This window comes from Centropristis striata, chromosome 7 (assembly GCF_030273125.1).
Source record: "Centropristis striata isolate RG_2023a ecotype Rhode Island chromosome 7, C.striata_1.0, whole genome shotgun sequence".
NCBI classification, from domain to species: Eukaryota; Metazoa; Chordata; class Actinopteri; order Perciformes; family Serranidae; genus Centropristis; species Centropristis striata.
Window position 1 is genome coordinate 4724002 of NC_081523.1, and position 20142 is coordinate 4744143.

The window sequence follows — 20142 nt, forward strand, 5'->3', positions numbered from 1 at the left end:
TCCTCATATAAAACACAACGTGAATCATCTCATGCATTTAAAAACTGACCTTCCACTGAGTGGATTATGACTAAAATGTCAACTGACATATTTTTTTAGCAGATGCAAAAGGAAAAACTGGACATTTTTTGTTTTAGCCACATCTGTGCTTCATTATAGCACTAATTGTATAGATAAATATGAAATGAAGCATTCATTTTTACACTCCTAGTGGCATCTGATTCAGCCTGATACTGACAAATTAAATATCCCAAAACACTTTGACCAAATACATATTATACTATGATATAAAACGTGTGTTAGAATTTTGGGAAAAGACTCTTATGTGCTGTCAGAAGCTTTTTATACGCTCGAAAATTGTCAAAAATGATCATAAATATACATTAATGAGCTAAGATAATAGTCAAAGTGTAAAGCAGAATTTAAAGGGTTATTTCAGATATTTGGAAGTGGGATCGTATTAAAAACTTATTCATAATTAGTTGATTTCCTACAGTAGATGAAGTTTTGAAGCTTGAAGAAGCAGGACAAAGGCAGCAGCTAAATGTATTTTAGAAAAAACAAAAATATAATTTAAGTGCACAGAATAATTGGTTTGTATTCTTTGTTTTACTTTGTCATCAGACAGCCGGTTTTAGTTTATACAGTTATGGAAAAAAAATATTAGACCTTGTTTTCTCCTTGCTTTATTGTTCATTTTAATGCCTGGTACAACATAAAGGTACAAAAATAGCTGATAAGAGTTTCATTTTAGAGCTGATATCTAGACATTTAACATGGTTTTCTTGAGAATTATTTTGGTTATTATCAAAAAAAACATGTTAAATGTCTAGATATCAGCTCTTTAATTAAACTCTTATCAGCTATTTTTGTTGTTATCATTATATTTGTCCAAACAAATGTACATTAATTTGTACCAGGCATTAAAATAAACAAGAAATTGAAGAAAACAAGGGTGGTCTAATCATTTTTTCCATGACTGTTTGCAAAATTGTGGAGACTTTCACCATAAATCTGAAACCTGATGCTACAGAATCACTTTATCAAACAATTAACAAAACTTAATAATTGCATAAAGGTTTCTCCTCATTGTTTAACTTAAATAATGTGTGATTAACATCTGAATGTTACTAGAAAACATGACTTTCAGAGTTAAGTCTCACATTAGATTTGAGATGCTGAAATCCAAGTTTGTTCATGAAATGTTTTACTAGTTAAACTTTGTGAGCAAAATGCATTTCTATTAGAAATCTCCAAAATATCAAACTTTTCTGAAGCCAATTCACAACACAAGTTTTTTATGGTGTTGTCAAGGTCTTGGTGTCTGACTATGGATAAGTTCTGCATACAAGCCCACTTAAAATAATCAGAACTATCTCTTTAAGACCAGAAGAAGACAAATATTTAAGTTAAAACACTGTTATATAACCAAAACCCTCTAGTCTCTTATCATGAAGTCAATATTTGATGGACATATCATTCAGCTGAGTGTTTAGACTGTAGAGGAGAGTTGGTTTTTGCTGTTTTTGGGCTTATTCTTGATCGATTTCATGTCTGTCCAGCAGCTGGTTAGCTTAGCTTAGCTTAGCTTAGCACAAAGACTGGAAACAGGGGGAAACAGCTAGCCTGGCTCAGTATAAATGTAACACAATCTATCTACTCACAAATTAACATATCGTATAACAAACAGTGTAAAAATAAGCTATTGTTGTGCTGGTAGTCAGATTTACATACCTTTGAATCAAGGTTATTATAGTTAATGAAAACTAATGAAATAACAAAAACTAGAATTGAAAAAACATTTTTGTTAACAGAAATAAAAAGTCTTTTTTTACAAAAACGATAACTAACTGAAACAGTATTTTGTGGTTACAAAACTAACTAAAACTAACTTCAATTATAGTGAAAATGTCCTTAGTTTTTGTCTTTGTCAACTTTTTTCATACGTAAACCTTTTTGGTTGATATGAAATCTATTTAATCTATCTATTTTTATGACTTAATAAACTTATTGGGGCTGAGATGGATCAGACAAAGGAAATAAAGGAAACATTTATTGTAACCTTATTGAATCTGGCACCCAACAAATACCCCATTACAAAAAAACTAAAAATAACACTAAAACTAATAAAAACTAAACTAAAACTAAGCAATTTCCAAAAAATAAAAACGAATTAAAACTAGCAAACTCACTCTAAAAACTAACTAAAACTAACTGAATTTGAAAACAAAAAATCACAACGAAACTAAAACTAAAACTAATGAAAAATCTACTAAAAACTATTATAACCTTGCTTTGAATTGTCTTTATGCTAAGCTAACAGGCTGCTGGCTTCATATTTACCTTACAGACATCATTTTGATATCAACTCTGCAAATAAGCATATTTCTAAAAAATGTCAGACTATTCCTTTAATATTCTGGTTAAATATGACTTCCTGTTGCTGTTGTGTTCTGTTCTAGTGGCATTAACAAAAAGGCTTAAAATCATCTCCTGTTGATAATGAATATTTTATCGCATTAAAGTGGTGTTTATCTCAGACAGCAGCAGTTAAAACTTAAAATCCAACATTCAGATGTTTGGATTTTGCTCTTTTTTTTCTCTGGATTCTCTTTTTCTGGGCATCTGAGCTTGTTGTGGCACGTTTCCATGCATGGCTCTGAGCCTGGCTGGTTTGAAGTGCAGCATCTTTAGAACGGCTGTTTTTATGTTCTGTTGGTTTATATGAAGAATTATTAGGAGCTCAGTTAAACCTGCTTAGTCGTTCTTGTTGAAGCTAATTAACACGTGACATGGAAATGCTTCTTAGATCAATAAACTTTTATTCAATTTTACCTGTGTGTCATCTTTGATTTATTTTTTTTTTAAATGTATTTCACTTTTTGTGCACCATAAACATCTTATTAATTACCCTTTCGGTAACACTTTACTTGAAGGTATCGTCATAATAGTGACATGATACTGTCATAACTGTGACATGTCAGTCATAAACGTGTCATAAACATTATGTCAATGTGATAAACGTTTATGACTGCTGTCATTAAGTGTCATTCGGTTTTTGTCATGACAAGTTGACATTCCTTGGGTTGTCTTGATTATGACAACTTGACTTTAATCAAAGTGACATTACCACAAAATGTCTTTGTCATGGCAACTTGACATAAACAAAATATGTTTGTGTTTATGGCAAGTTGGCATAATGATTATTATAATTAGATGTGCAAGGTTACAGACCAATTCTAGATGTTTGACAGAATACCGACAAGATACCCAAAACTGACTGTCATGACACCATTATGACGCTGTAATGAAAATATTCTCTGACCTCAAGTAAAGTGGTAACATTTTGATTTGTCATTAACATATCATGAAGTATAAATTGACTGTCATGACACCATTATGAATGAAGAATGAAGATATTCGAACATTCCACTGGTAATGTCACTTTGATTAAAGTCAAGTTGTCATAATCAAGACAACCCAAGGAATGTCAACTTGTCATGACAAAAACCCAATGACACTTAATGACAGCAGTCATAACTGTGTCATGTCACAGTTATGACAGTATCATGTCACTATTATGACGATACCTTCAAGTAAAGTGTTACCAAACTTTCATATACAGGTTCCAAGGTTATAATAGTTTTGGATTTTTCATTAGTTTTAGTTTTAATTTCGTTGTGATTTTTTGTTTTCAAATTCAATTGGTTTTAATGAGTTTTTAGAGTGAGTTTGCTAGTTTTGATTAGTTTTTATTTTTTGGAAAATGCTTAGTTTTAGTTTATTTTTTATTAGTTTTAGTGTTATTTTTAGTTTTTTTTGTAATGGGGTATTTGTTGGGTGCCAGATTAAAAAAAGTCACAATAAATGTTTCCTTTATTTCCTTTGTCTGATCCATCTCAGCCCCAATAAGTTTATTAAGTCATAAAACCAGATTAGATTAGATAGATTTCATATCAAAATTACAAGAAAAACAGGCTTGAAATACTTAATTAATGCTAATAAATGTATATAATATACGAGTTTCACTTTCTGAAATGATTGACAATACTGAACTTTTTCACAATATTCTATTTTTTTTTTTTTTTAAATGTACCTGTAATCCTTAGATCCTTTTCTAACAAAAACTAAAAGCCCCTTTCAGAAAGTGTCTTAGATCATTTTAAGTGTGCAGGATGCTGATTTAAATAAAGTTATGAACCTGTAATAAACACTGTTTTGGTCAGGCGCCTTTCCAAATTATAGAAGTTTTATAGAGGTTAGGGTTAAAACATTGTGATCAAAGTATTCAATGGTCATTTCTATGCTCAGTTAAATCTCTTAAGCAATTTATAGGTTGATACCATTTGTGACACAGATTTGGTGCTAGATTTTACCATTTTTGACCACATAAAATTGATAAAAAATGTCAAAAATCCCTAATAAAGTCCTATATTAAGACACCAAGACCTCGATAACACCATAAAAAACTCATGTTGTGAATTGGCTTCAGAAAAGTTTGATATTTTGGAGATTTCTGCTAAAAAAAAAAAGCATTTTGCTCACAAAGTTTAACTAGTAAAACATTGCCTGAACATACTTTCAGAACTTTGAGCATCTCAAAAGTGAATCAAGCAGCATTATGACTTTATGATTTATTTGCCAAGAACAGAAACACTCTCTGTATATTTTAATGTGAGACTTCACTCTGAAATATAGATAGATAGATAGATATACTTTATTTATCCCAAGATGGGAAATTACAGCGTAGCAGCAGCATTACACACAGAGACAATGACAACACAATTAAATAAAAAGAAAGTCACGTTTTCTTGTAACATTCAGATGTTAATCACACATTATTTAAGTTAAACAATGAGGAGAAACCTTAATTGTTTGATAAAGTGATTCTGTAGCATCAGGTTCCAGATTTATGGTGAAAGTGTCCACAATTTTGCAAACAGGAAAAAATGATCAGACCACCCTTGTTTTCTTCAATTTCTTGTTTATTTTAATGCCTGGTACAACTAAAGGGACATTTGTTTGGACAAATATAATAATAACAACAAAAATAGCTGATAAGAGTTTAATTAAAGAGCTCATATCTAGACATTTAACATGGTTTTATTGATAATAACCAAAAGCATTAAAAGGTAATGAGAATTTACCTTTTATTATAACTATACAACTATTTATTGTAACTTGTCTATGTTGACCTCAAACCTCTTGTTGGATAAAGAGACAGTGGAAGCAGTTTTTCATTTGACACCAGAATTGTTTATTATTTGATGTCCAGTTCAGGCTGGGAGATAAATTAAATAGTCCTGTTATATATATTTGTGTGTTTGGCATCTGTTGAAATTCACCTGCAGGAGAAAAGAAAACAAAGTTTATTCCAGAAGGTAAAACCTGTAAATTCACATTAAATCTATCAAAATATCATTTTACAACAAGAAAAGCAGCACTGTGACCGCGACGTGTTTATTCTTTGTTACAGAAAAAGCTGAAAATTCCAAACTGGTTGGTTTTAATAACAACTGGTGTGAAACCAGCACAGCCACTAAGAAATGCTAAGAAATGTACAATTCTAGTTTCTTTGCAACTTCCTAGGAAATGTGAATTAGACATTTAAATATAGAGTGTTTTTTAATGTCTAGAAGCAAAAATTCAGTGTTTCTCACCTCCTTTCATTCAGGAGAGTTCAGGAATAACTCGATGTATCGTCCTTCTAAAAAACAAAACAAAGAAAGTTCAAATGTTTAGTAAAAACTCAACTGTTTATTCAAAAATCTGTCTACATCTGCTGGTCCTGATGTCAAGCTCACCGATGAGCATTCTGTTTTTGGACATGGCGCTCAGGGCGTCCTGGTGGCTCTCGAAGTAAACGCCGGCCTCTCCGCACAGCTTCCCGTCACGGCAATCAAACACGATTTTAGTCAAAACCAGAGGAGAGAAGAACTGCAGGAGGAAAACAAACACATGGAATATAAAACCACATGCAAAGTGACCACAAATCATCCTGTTAACAGTAGGGTTGTCAAAGTATCGATACTCAAAAAAGTATCGATACTAAAACGTTGTATCCGGATACGATACTCATTTTCAAAAGTATCGATCCCCCCAGTGCACAGCATACAACCTCAAAATATGGTTCTAATTGTTATTGTTTATTGTATTTATTTATTTTTTGCACTACCTCAGACCTGAAGCTTGTTATCATGGTTGCAGTTTCTGTTTTTTATTATAAATATTTAACCTGTGGTTCTGTTAAATTTTCTTCTTTGTTTTTATCCTTGTGGTATTGAAAATGGTATCGAGTATCGATACCATATTTTCGTAGTATCGGTATCGAGTTAGTATCGGAATTTTAGTATTGTGACAACCCTACTTTCTATATCTTCTAGTGGTGTCAACAATAATCGATTCGGCGATGCAAAATTGTGCACAAACAGAAAAAAAAATGCAATTCTGTTTGAAATATCTCCTCACTTTAGCACCGTCTCCTCACCTCATTCATGCATCATTAAGGCTGAATTTGTATTTAAATCATCCAATCTGTTTCTACAAATCTTTCACAAAAAATGACTCATATTTGTAAAATAAATTGATCAGTTTAAACTCATTCCCACCAGGATTTTGTTCCCAAGAAAGAAGACTGATTGAACTAGAGCTGCAAAAAAATAATCAGCAACTAATTTATTTTGATAATTGTTCAATCATTAAAGTAATTTTTCATACAAATAAAAAAAAAAAAGCTGTTTTCAACCTCTCAAAGTTCCAGTAAACACAACTAACCCGACCCACTCCCTGTCCTTCAGACATGCGCACCAACACATGGCTCATTTGAATATTCTAATGAGCCATGTGTTGATGCGCAGCACAGGTAAGCTAGCGGGGCTATTAGCCGTTAGCGGCTATTAGCTATTAGCGGCTATTAGCTATTAGCCGCTAACGGCGCTAATAGCCGCTAGCGACGCTAATAGCCCCGCTACCATAACGCCGGTGATCTCAGAGGAGCCGCCGAGAGACCTTTCGCCTTTCGCTCTAAACTATTTAAAACACCATCTGCAGCTAAAGAGAGTTTCGCGTCTGCAGCAGCCATGTTGGATCCGGAAAACTACAAGCTTCCAAGTGCCGAGTAGTACGCGTCATCGTCTTGCCGTCCCTCCCCGCTCTGTGATTGGATCCCTAAAACAGGGCTAGGAATCCTTCCTGGATTCCAGACCCTTTCGCAGTTCGAAATTAAATTTGAGCGCGCAAGGCAGTCTGGGTATACCCAGGCTAAATATCTTCTATATCTGCGATAAATTAATTTCATCATTCAGTATTCCAGGTTTTCCTCAATCAACTTGTTTTTGATCATCATACATCCTCATTTTTTGTTTTCATTTCTTAGTAGTATTTCTTAGAGTATCGGTATTGAGTTGAAAATTTTAGTATCGTGACAACCCTAAATAACATTACTTTGATTTCTGATTTTTTTTTTTTACCTTCACAATGTCTCGTGGAGACGTATTGAAAGGAAGTCCTCTCATGTGGACGTGGTGATGGTGCAAGGCCGAGCTCAGAGGGGCCTCTGATGGAGGGGGCCCTGGTGGAGGGGGTCCTGAAGAAGGGGGCCCTGGTGGAGCAGACCATGATGGAGGGGGTCCTGGAGAAGGGGGTCCTGGTGGAGCAGACCACGAAGAAAGGGGTCCTGGTGGAGCAGACCATGATGGAGGGGGTCCTGGAGAAGGGGGTCCTGGTGGAGCACACCATGATGAAGGGGGTCCTGGTGGAGCAGACCATGATGGAGGGGGTCCTGGAGAAGGGGGTCCTGGTGGAGCAGACCATGATGAATGGGGTCCTGGAGAAGGGGGTCCTGGTGGAGCAGACCATGATGAATGGGGCCCTGGTGGAGCAGACCATGATGGAGGGGGTCTTGAAGAAGGGGGCCCTGGTGGAGCAGACCATGATGGAGCAGACCATGATGGAGGGGTCCTTGGTGGAGCTGAAACTACACATTTTCAACAGGACAAATTAAAATTAAAATTGTGCACGAACAGAAAAAAAAAATGCAATTCTGTTTGAAGTATCTCCTCACTTTAGCACCGTCTCCTCACCTCATTCATGCATCATTAAGGCTGAATTTGTATTTAAATCATCCAATCTGTTTCTACAAATCATTCAAAAAAAATGACTCATATTTGTAAAATAAATTGATCAGTTTAAGCTCATTTCCACCAGGATTTTGTTCCCAAGAAAGAAGACTGACTGATCTAGAGCTGCAAAAAAATAATCAGCAACTAATTTATTTTGATAATTGTTCAATCATTAAAGTAATTTTTCATACAAATTTTTAAAAAAAAAGCTGTTTTCAACCTCTCAAATATGGACATTTCCTGCTTTTCTCTGTTTTTTATATCACATTAAACTGAATAGACATCAAACATAAAGATAAACATCATAAGATAAACATCAAAATAAGACATTTTTTCACTTGTTTCAACAATAATTGAGAAATAATAAACGAATAACCACCAGATTAATTGATAATTAAAAAAATAATAGTTACATTTATCACTGCTTGTGTAATGTTAACAGAAAAAACAAAAATATTATTAATTAATTTATTAATCAAAAATAAAGAGAAAAATAGGGAGGAAGTGTAAATGAGCTGCTGCTGATGCACCAAAGTCGCTTTAAAAACCCCAGAACAAATAAACAACAGTGTCTAAGCTACAGATTATAACTTAAATTAGAAAAATAGCTGGCTAGGAGGGTCCGGGGGTTTCCCACTGGAGAATTTATTTTCATGAAAGCCCAAATTTGGTGCCTCTCGCACATTATAATGCCACTATTCCATCTTAATCATTGCATATTTTAGAGAATTATTGTAAAGATGAATAAGGATTCTGTTTTATTTAAGGCATCATATTTTGACAGACTTCTTGTAAATTCTATGGTGGACTCTGTTATAGGGGTGGGCGATATGGCCCTGAAAGAATATCATGATATTTCAGGCTATTTTTGCGATATTCTTGACGATATTAGGAAATACTTAAAAAGATATAGAAAATTACATTTAGTCTGTATAAATAAATAAAAATCTAAAATGTAGTGTGAAGTGCAAATCTCAACAGTTGCCAAATACAAAAACATTTACTCTTGACTCTTGACTCTTGAGTATGAGCAAATATAAAAAATAACCATTTAGGGGTTTCGGGGGCAAATTTTAATGAATTTTGTAAAGGAGAATAAAGGTTCTTGTGTGTTTTATTTAAGGCATCTTATTTTGACAGTCTTCTTGTAAGTTCTGTGGTGGATTCTGTTAACACACCGTGCTCTTATTTTGAAAGCTGCATGTGTTTAGCGAGTGTAAGTAGCTTTTTGTGATTAAAACAACTTTACTTGTTAGCCTTACGCCACTACATCAAGAAGTAGGAATGTTGCCAATATCATGATATGCATTTTTTTTAACCATAAAAAAATATACCGATATTATCGTGAACGATACGATATGGCACACCCCTGCTCTGTTAACACATCCATGTGCTCTTATTTTGAAAGCTACATGTGTTTGCTTTTATTTTCTGGTTTTGTGGTATTTTCGTTTGAGTTTGTCTAGGTTTCATGCTGTTTTCCATTAAATCACCTCACCAGGTCTGTTGCTGCTCTCTAGCTGAGGGTTCATGACACTCGACCTCGTTTTCCAACTAGTATAAATCTGGTCTCTCCTGCTGGGAATCACCTTGATGTACCTGCAAACACAAACAGCAGCGGATGAAGGAGAAGGTAGTAAAGAAACAAATCAGTAGCCGTGTTTCCATTAACCCTCCTGTTGTAGGAAGAAGGAAGGAAAGAAAGAAGGATGGAGGAAGGAAAGAAGAGAGGAGGAAAAGGAGAAAGAATGGAAAGGAGAGAGAAAGGAAAGAGGATGGAGGAAAGAAAGGGGAGGAGGAGAAGAAAGGAAGGAAAAAATAAAGAAGGAAGGAGGGAGAAAAGGAGGGAGGCAGGAAGGAAAGAGGGCAGAAAGGAAGGAGGAAGGAAAGAAAGAAAGAAGGAAAGAAAGAAAGAAAGAAAGAAAGAAAGAAAGAGGGGAAGGAAAGGGGGGCGAGGGAAGGGAAGAAGGAAGGAGGATAGAGGAAGGAATGGAGGCGGGAGGGATGAAAGAAGGAAGGAAGGAAGGAGGAAAGGAGAGGAAATCAGGAGGAAGGAAAGAAGAGAGAAAGTAAAGGAGATAGCTGAAGGAGGAAAGAAAAGAAGGGAAGAAGGAGGAAAGGAAGGAAAGAAAGAAAGAAAGAAAGAAAGAAAGGATAGAGGAGGAAGGAAAGAAGGAAGGAGGATAGAGGAGGAAGGAAAGAAGGAAGGAAGGAGGAAAGAAGAGAGGAAGGCAGGAGGAGGGAGGAAAGAAGGAATAGTCAAAACAGATTGGGTCAATTTGACCCGGAAGGACGACAGGAGGGTTAAAGTCAAACTGAATTTTGAAGTGTCATTTTGAAATGTTACGTTCAAGAAAATGCGACTAATGCTGGGCTTACACCAAAAGATTTCCCCAGTCCCAGACTAGAAACTGAAAGTATTTAGTAAATCTAGGAGTTTTACTCGAGTCGCGGTGCTCCCGTCATCTCCATGGTTCAGTTTAAGGTAGTAATCTGCTCTGTTTCATATCAGTCTTTTCCTAGTCTTGGGTTTGGATCATATCAAACATGTCTCAAGTCTCAGTGACGTAACACAATCACCAACCAATAGATGAGCGGGGGAAAGGAACATCACAATAATGCTAGTAAGCTCAGTCCTAAATGAAAATATAGTGATGTCATATATTTAGATGTTTCTTAATAAAGAGAACAGTAAGGAGAGCCAGTTAAAATGTATAAATAAATGTATACATAAATAAGTCATAAATATTGGATGATTAATGTAAAATTAACTATATGAAAGTTGATTAAGCTGATAAATATAACATAGAAATATATAAATATAATATAATATTATATTATATATATATATATATATATATATATATATACATATATAATATAATATAGAAAATTTCCTCTGGGGAAATTCTGAAAGTGTGCGTGCTTACGCGCACGTACGTGTGTGTGTGTGTGTGTGTGTGTGTGTGTGTGTGTGTGTGTGTGTGTATCTGTAACTGTAATCACATCAAAGATTAAAGGCAATCAGATCAAAGCAATCAACAGAATTAACTGACACCTGTTCCGGCTTAGTGACAGCAGAGGTGGACAGACTGGAATTTCTGGCCTCGAACAGAAAGCATTTTTGGCAAAACCATAATACCTATCATTGATCCGACTTTACTTTGAGCGTCCTGAGTTCTTCCTGAACGTCTACATATGGTTTTTTTTAGAAAAATGAAAAAATTGCTTTGTTAGAGCGATCTAAAAATCACTTACATTTCCCTTATTCCGAAATCTTCCTGCGTTTTTAATATGGGAGCCAATGAGGCTGTTGGTGCGTGTTGGTGGCGCATCTATGCGTCGTACGCCCAAACTATAACTCTGACAGCTTTACCAGAGGATTGTGAGGGAAAAGACAAATTTTTCTACGTTTCCATGTATAAATTATCTCTGTAGAGTGGAATTTGCGGCCTGGAGCGCAGTTTTCAAATGTATTTTTTGACAATTTTTTCTCTCCCTCTACACTCTGGCGATGACATCACACACTGTGACACTAACATTCCGTGCAATACACACCCATTATAATCTCAGAATTTCTCCAAAAATGATCATGGTCATTGAACAGGGATTGATAAAAAACTATATGACCTATCGATTAATACACCAATACACAAGACTTGTGTCTACTGTTTAAAGTTTAAATGGAGTCTCTAGGTGAAATTATGCCAGAGAAGTAGACGTTTAAAAATCTCAAATTATTGTTCTTTTTCGCTCATTTTTGTCGGCCGTCCCATTCATTTCAATGCAAAATTTTGGGCAGTTTTTGTCGCGAAAAATTCGTATTCTGTAGAGAAAAGTAATAGCACACCGATCCCGATCAAACCGCACGTTTTGATATATCATTTGTCCTGCAACTCTTCAAGTTGTAGGACTAGTAGCGGGACGAAATTGCGTCCGGAAGAGGAAGAAGAAAAAATCCCTACAGCTATTGCTGTATGGGACCAGTGCTCGGTGCGATTGCCCCGAGGCCCTAATTATTTAATTAAACAAATTATAATTAAATAGGACATAAATGTATATCATTATTTCATTTCTAAATGTTCCTTTTCTTTCTTGTGTCTGTGTGTGTCTTTCCGTCTGTGTCTCTCTGTCTCTCTGTGTCTGTATCTGTCCGTGTGTGTCTTTGCGCGTCTGTCCATGAAAATCTTCAAAACGAGCAAAGAAATCTGTTGACTGAAATACCACTAGTAACTTGTGTTCCTTTAACGTACTTGTGCAGCGTCCTACCTTGTGTCCATGAACTGTCTGTCTCTCAGCTGAGCTTCGTCAGCTACTTGCTGAGAGGAAAACTGCACAAAGGCCTCTCCGGAGTTTCTCCCTTTGCCGTCTAACACGATGGTGATCCCGTTCTCCATGATATCCAAACCTGAAAAAGACATTGTGAAGTTTACTTCTGTCACAAAAATGAAAATAAACTTTTTATCCTGTGCTCATTACTCTATCTCCTAACATAATGTATTTATATATAAAAATGTATCTTCTTTCTCTTTTTGTTAATGATTTCTTATAAACTCATCCTCCTCTCAGGTGATTTATCTAATGCAGTTAAATGTATTTTGGGGCAATCAGGTAACTTCTCCATTCATGTAACACAACATTTTACTTTTTTGTGTGTGTTGTAGTAGAAAGACAAGATAAAATAAGATTTTATTTATCCCACAGTGGAGAAATGTAGTCGTCACAGCAGCTCAAGATACAGACACATAGATATATAATATATATATATATATTATATATACATATATATAAATACATATAAATATATATATACATATATACATATAAATATATATAAATACATACATATATATACACATATATATAAATACATATATATACACACATATATATACACATATATACATATAAATATATATACATATACATATAAATATATATACATATACATATATACATACATGTATACATATATACATACATGTATACATATATACATATAAATATATATACATATATACATATAAATATATATACATATACATATAAATATATATATACATATACATATATACATATACATATATATACACATATATATACATATATAAATATATATACATATATATAAATAAATATACATAAATAAACATATATAAATATATATACATATATAAATAAATATACATATATAAATAAATATACATAAATATACATATATAAATATATATACATATATAAATAAATATACATATATAAATAAATATACATAAATATACATATATAAATATATATACATATATAAATAAATATACATAAATATACGTACATATATACATATAGATTAATATGTTATATATATTTATTTATATTTGTTTTTGTTCTCCTGAAATTACAGATATTGCACATTGGAGAAAAAAAAATATATATTTTTTAAACATCTTAGATTAGAGGTGTTTGGTTGTCAGAACTTTGTCATGCCTATTTTTTAATTTAAAATAATGTTTGGAGTGCCACTTGTGCGAGCCGTTACAGCACGACAGGACAAGAAATGTGCAGGTGTGAGATGTTTACCTGCAAAAAACTGGACGATGTCGTCCTCGGTGCTGGAGAAGGGGAGGCCCAGGAGGCGCACCACTCCGTCTTCAGACGAAGGCTGAACCACCTCCTTCATGAGCGCTTCAGCCCTGCTGTCCGTCACTTCACTCACTGAAACACAAACACTCCTAGTGTCAGTAACCCTGGGGGAGCTGCACCTCCTCTCAACGCTCCTGGTCTCTAGTCTGTGGTTGTCAAGTTTCATCAGGCTGTGATTATCATACAGGTCACAGCAGCTCAATTTAGAAGGAGGAGGAGAGGAGGAGGAGAGGAGGAGGAAGAGGAGGAGGAGCAGGAAAGGAGAGAGAGGAGGAGGAGGAGAGCAGGAGAGGAAAGGAGGAGGAAGAGGAGGAGGAGCAGGAGAGAGAGGAGGAGGAGGAAGAGATAGGAGGAGGAGGAAGAGGAGGAGAGCAGGAGGATGAGGAGCAGGAGAGAGAGCAGGAGGATGAGGAGCGGAGGAAGAGATAGGAGGAAGAGGAGGAGGTGGAGGAAGAGATAGGAGGAGGAGGAGGAGAGGAAGAGATAGGAGGAGGAGGAGAGGAAGAGGAGGAAGAGATAGGAGGAGGAGGAGGAAGAGCAGGAGGAGGAGAGGAAGAGGAAGGGGAGGAGGAGGAGGAGGAGAGGAAGAGGAGGAAGAGATAGGAGGAGGAGGAAGAGCAGGAGGAGGAGAGGAAGAGGAGAAAGAGCTAGGAGGAGAGGACGAGGAGGAGGAGAAAGAGGAGGAGGAGGAAGAGATAGGAGGAGGAGAAAGAGATAGGAGGAGGAGGAGATGAGGAGGAAGAGATAGGAGGAAGAGGAGGAGGAGGAGGAGGAAGAGATAGGAGGAGGAGAAAGAGATAAGAGGAGGAGAAAGAGAGAGGAAGAGGAGGAATTGGAGGAGGAGGAGAGGAAGAGGAGGAGATAGGAGGAGGAGGAAGAGCAGGAGGAGGAGAGGAAGAGGAGAAAGAGATAGAGAGGAAGAGGAGGAGGAGGAGAAAGAGGAGGAAGAGATAGGAGGAGGAGAAAGAGATAGGAGGAGGAGGAGGAAGAGATAGGAGGAAGAGGAGGAGGAGGAGGAAGAGATAGGAGGAGGAGAAAGAGATAGGAGGAGGAGAAAGAGATAAGAGGAGGAGAAAGAGAGAGGAAGAGGAGGAGGTGGAGGAGGAGGAGGAGGAGGAGAGAGAGATGTTGAAAAGACTCCTGGGAAACTCTAGTGTCCCACCTGTTCACATCTAAAGAGAGTTTAGTTTTTATTCTCAAACCGCTCGGTGGATGAGGAACATTAGCACTAGATGAGAGAAACGACGTGTTTTTGCCTTAAACTGCTCGTTATCATCATAGCAGGCTCGTATTAAAGAGGAGCCTGGTGGGAACACAGAGAGCCTGTTTTCATTGAGATAGAGATTGTCAAAATGTCCAGTCAGCGTCTGTAACTAGAACACAAACAGACGAACCTTCTACGTATCGGGGACCGAGGTAGTGCAGGTGCTTTTCCAGAGCTTTGCTCACGTCCTCCTCGTGCTCCATCTCGATGAAGGCCTGTCCCGTCGGCCTCCCGTTACGTTTCGCAGTGAGGTGGATCCCCGACTCGCCGTCACGGATCCTACAATCTGGAGACAATCTCTTATCATTTGTTGTGTACTGACAGTTGTTTAGATGTTGTTGTTTTTTAATTTGCACAATCAACACATCAAACCAGGGTTTGTACAGCGTTTAAGAGTAAAATTGAAGCACTTTCTTTTTTTTTTTTTTGACAGGAAATGTTCAGTTTAATATTATAAGATCACAGATAACGTTTCGAGAGAAGTTGCTCTTCAAAAATCCCCTGATTATTCTCATTTATACTTCCTTTTCACAGCTTTCTCATTTTATATCCTGGCATTAGTTTGGAAATTATTTTTTGTGACATTTTTTTTTTTTTAACTTTATTTTTTCCAGTCAATAAAAACACATACAGAAACATACAAAAACACAAGGCAGGTAAACACTACTTTGTCACATAGAGATGCCATTTTGTCCATCTCACAACATATAGCTCTGTTTGGATTCGAAGACTGTGGGTCATTTGTTCCATTGATCGAATTTCTTCTACAATGTCCAGCCAGTGGTTCAGTCCAGGAGGAAATTTAAGCACTTTCAATGAACTAAAGCAAGATTATTTAGACTCCCAAAGGCATTATACACATCTACATCTATAGGAATCAATTTATATTTACACTTTTCCAGCTGTTTATAAAAATGTGTATGTTTTGAAAGCTGCTTCAATGACCATGGTGTTACTGGGCTGGACTGGCCAGCAAACTGGGCTGACCTCAACCCCATAGGAGTCTATGGGCTGTTGTCAAGAGGAAGGTGAGAGACACCAGATGAGCTGAAGGCTGCTATAAAAGCAACATGGTGCTGTAGGCTGATCTCCTCCATGACACCAAGTATTAATGTAGTAATTCATGATTCAAAAGGAGCCCAACCAAGTATTGATGGAGAGAAATGAAGATACTTTTCAGAAGCCTGACATTTGTGTTTAAAATATCTTTTTTTTTTTATTGATCTCATGTAATATTCTAAATTTCTGAGACACAGAGTTTTGTGTTTTCATTATCTCTAAGCCAGAATCATCAAAATTACAAAAAAAAAACAGGCTTGAAATAATTCACTCTATGTGTACTGAATCTATATAATGTACGAGTTTCACTTTCTGAAACAATTGACAAAAAATATTGAACTTTTTCACTATATTCAAATTTTTTGAGATGTACCTGTATGTAGGAGAAGCAAATATGACCAGAGGTGTAACGCTCACTTTCTGACTTTTCCCAAATCCAAACTCTCACCTGAGAAGAACTGCAGGAGGTCCTGCGCCGTGCAGGTCCAAGGGAGCCCTCTAACATGGACGACGTGCACCTCCTTCATCTCCGGCACTGGATTAGACGGGTAATCCGACAGAGGAGGGTATTCACTGTCATCATGTTCTCCTGTCTGAAAGACAAGATGGAAAATTAGGATTTTCCAGCCACCAGTTTAGAAATAATCAACAAATTGAAGTTTTGTTGTTAAACGGGCCACGGAGCCATTTAAACAGGAAGAACAAGTGTTGTTATTTAAGGGTTTTCCAGGTATTTTATCATCCAGTCCTCAGTTTACATGGACGTGTTTACCTTAATGATCACTGAATAACTGAAATGTCATGAGCACACACTTACAGTAAGAAGATGCAGCACCAAAAATATGTGCCATATGGAGGCTTGTGCAATAATTAAACATTTGTTTGCTATTGCTATTTGTTCGATGTCATTTTATGTTCAAGAAGGAGAAGCAGCGTTTAGTTTTTATGCACCAAATCTCTGGAACAAACTCCCAGAGAACTTGAGGTCTGCTGCAACTCTCAGCTCTTTTAAATCAAGTCTGAAGACTTTTCTGTTTCCATTTTAACCTGTAATTTCTATTCATTCGCTCTTAAATGTTTTATTCATTCACTTTTTTTTTAAATTCGCTTTTAAATGTCTTCTAATGTGTTTTATGTATTTTAACCCTGTAAAGCCAAGTGTATCATATTTGATACACACGTTTTTGAGACCTAAACATCATCAGTGTGATATTTTTTTCCTGAAAAACCTGATGTATACATGTGTTGAAGAAAAAAAAACTGAGCACCAAATTGCACAAAAATACAAGATATAGCAAAAATGATATGCAGATTCCACTGGTGGATCAGTCATTGCTGCGTGAAAACTTCATATCAGCAGATGTATGATGTTGTGTTATATGGAAAAAAATATTTTGCATGTTTGAGGAAAATGTTAAAAGAAAGTAAAGTCTTAAAAGGTTAAAAATGTTGGGTTTTATATGTTTTTGTTAGTTCAAGAAAAACAAACTGTGAGCAACAAATTGCACAAAAAGAACTGATGTATCAAATATGATACAAATTAAAATCATATACGCCTATTGTTTTTAGATTTTTTTTTAATTATCTGTCAGCAGGTTCAATAAACACTCCAGTTTAAAAAAAAAAAAAAGAATTTTCTGGCAATTATTTAATGGTTCAGGCTTTATAGGGTTAATCTTGCCCCTGTAAAGCACTTTTAATGTCCCTGTGTCCGAATTGTGCTATATAAATAAAATTGCCTTGCCTTGCCTCAAAAATCATGATGATTTAATTGAATAAAGTCAGATTGACTGATTGATAGCTGTAATGTTAAATCACATTCATTCATGCTAACAACAGTGGAAATAAAAAATGCTCACAAGGCAGGGCTGCCCTACAAAGTCTAACTGCAGTAACTACATTTTTGGTGAAAATTGAGTTATAACTAAAAATGAACTCCTTGATGTCTGTTTTATCTTGTAACAAAGTTTTAGATTTCAATTTTGCTTTATTTCAGAGAAATAATAATATAAAAACCACAAAATCCAACTCAAAACAAAGCAGTAATTACACTTACCACGGTCTGCTTTGGATACATATACTAATTTAAACATAAATATAATAGAAATTATAAGCTTATTTGAAAGGCAAATTATTGTCTAGATAGTGATTAAATAAAAAAGTGAGATAAATTATATTAAGACTAAAATATAACATTACTTTGTGATATTATGTCTAAAATTAACAAATCTTTGAATCGAGTTGTTAAACACTTATAAATATAAATATAAATACACTTATAACAAAATCTATTTGAAAATGTTTATTCACTGAAAACAAAATATAAAAGCTAAAAGATGACAACAACATTATGATTACTGCACTCTGGTTTTGGATTACTATTAGAACCTTTTACAGCAAAACCAGAGTGCAGTAGCTAAGTTTTGGGGGTCAAAGGTCAAATAAATCATCATGATTTTTTAGCATAAAAATTACATCATCAATACATGTAGAAATAAGCGCCATATCACTTACCTACATGTAAACAATTGGTTGGCCAGTTAAAAAATATTAAAAAACTTTAAAGCAGTTTTTCTCAGTTTTACCCTTTTTTACCCGTTTTCCTTGTTCATTCATTTTCAAGGTGTCCCAGGCATAGGTCCCAGGTCGCGTGGGACCCCTCTGGGGGTCTTACCTTGGTACAGAAGCCGACCTGGCTGCTCCTCACAGCGGCCTGGAGCTGACTCACTGCCCGGCTTGTGGATGTCCATGTCCGCTGCTGGATGAAGCCACAGCTGCCCGACAACAAGCTGCTGCTGCTGCTGTATCTTGTTGTGATACCTGTCGGTAACGTTACCTGTCTAACTGCGACACACCGCTGCAATAGAAACAACACAGACCTGCTGTGACGGGACATGTTAGCTTAGCCTAGCCTAGCCTAGCCTAGCCGGGTATCAAAGCAGCTTTTAGGCTGAAAATGTAGATTTATCGGCGGTTTTAAGTCAGTTTCTCTCTTAATGTAGCTAGTTATTTAAGCTACTGACTTGCACCATGAGGCTACAGGAAGCTAGACTAACTCACGTGGGTCAGTCAAGGGCAACGCTGAAAAGTTTGAACCGGAGCTAACAAGCTAACAGCTAAACACCGCCCGCTTCCGGTTAACCTTTCACAATAAAAGTAGGAAAGAAGTCGAAATACGTTTTTTTTTTATTAAGATAAGATAAGATCGATATGGCTTTATTTATCCCGTAGTGGGGAAATGTAGTTTTCACAGCAGCTCAAGATAAAGACACATAGATATAAGAACAGAATAAAAATGGGAATATAAAAAATAAGACATATACTGTAAATAATTTACTGTGATTTTTACAGTAACTTATTGGCAGCAATGAACAAGTAACTTACTATAATTATTATTTACAGTAGAACTAATGTTTTTTTTATTTACAGTGCTGGTTTCTTTACTGTAAACTTAAAAAAATTAAACACTGATTTTTTTTAGTTGTGTTTACAGTACTGATTTGTTTACTGTAAGAATAAAAAAACAGTTAAACATTGTGATTTTTAATGGTGCTGTATATGGCAATACGGCACAGTAAACAATGCTGTTAATTTGATACACTAAAGAAAATATTATTAATACATTTACTGTTTTACAATGGATTTCCATACTGTGTTTTGTATGAAAATGTTTAAGTTAATTATTTAAACAGCATTTGTATAGGACTGAGTAGTAGTCTACTTTACTTTTCACAGTACTACACTTTCTACTGTGTTTTTTTCCACAGTAATGTTTTAACTACTTATTGTAAATTATACAGCAAAATACTGTAAAAATCAAACACAGTGATGAACTGTGAATAATACTGTAAATAATTGTAGATTTCACAGCGATTATTTACAGTGTATACATACATTCTATGCCATACTACATAATACATACATTTCTGCTATTAATTATCATTAATATATATTATTGTGTTGTTTGTTTTCCTGAGAGTACTTTGCATTTTACAAATATTGCACATTGGAGAAAACCTATGGTTTACACTACTGAGCTTGTGATTTTCATTAAATATTTTA

General features: G+C 35.4%; 1 protein-coding gene across 1 annotated transcript; it reads right to left on the reverse strand.

Moving 5' to 3' along the window:
- Positions 1 to 5233: 5233 nt before the first annotated feature.
- On the reverse strand, positions 5234 to 19190 carry LOC131974358 (G-rich sequence factor 1-like). The gene is made up of 10 exons (XM_059336633.1): positions 18755 to 19190; positions 16529 to 16673; positions 15152 to 15307; positions 13695 to 13829; positions 12390 to 12528; positions 9619 to 9719; positions 7470 to 7975; positions 5805 to 5937; positions 5661 to 5707; positions 5234 to 5345 (listed from the first exon to the last, which is right to left on the reverse strand). Exons 1-9 carry the CDS (start codon positions 18974 to 18976, stop codon positions 5667 to 5669), a joined length of 1578 nt encoding a protein of 525 aa, XP_059192616.1. The 5' UTR covers positions 18977 to 19190; the 3' UTR covers positions 5234 to 5345; positions 5661 to 5666.
- Positions 19191 to 20142: the final 952 nt, after the last annotated feature.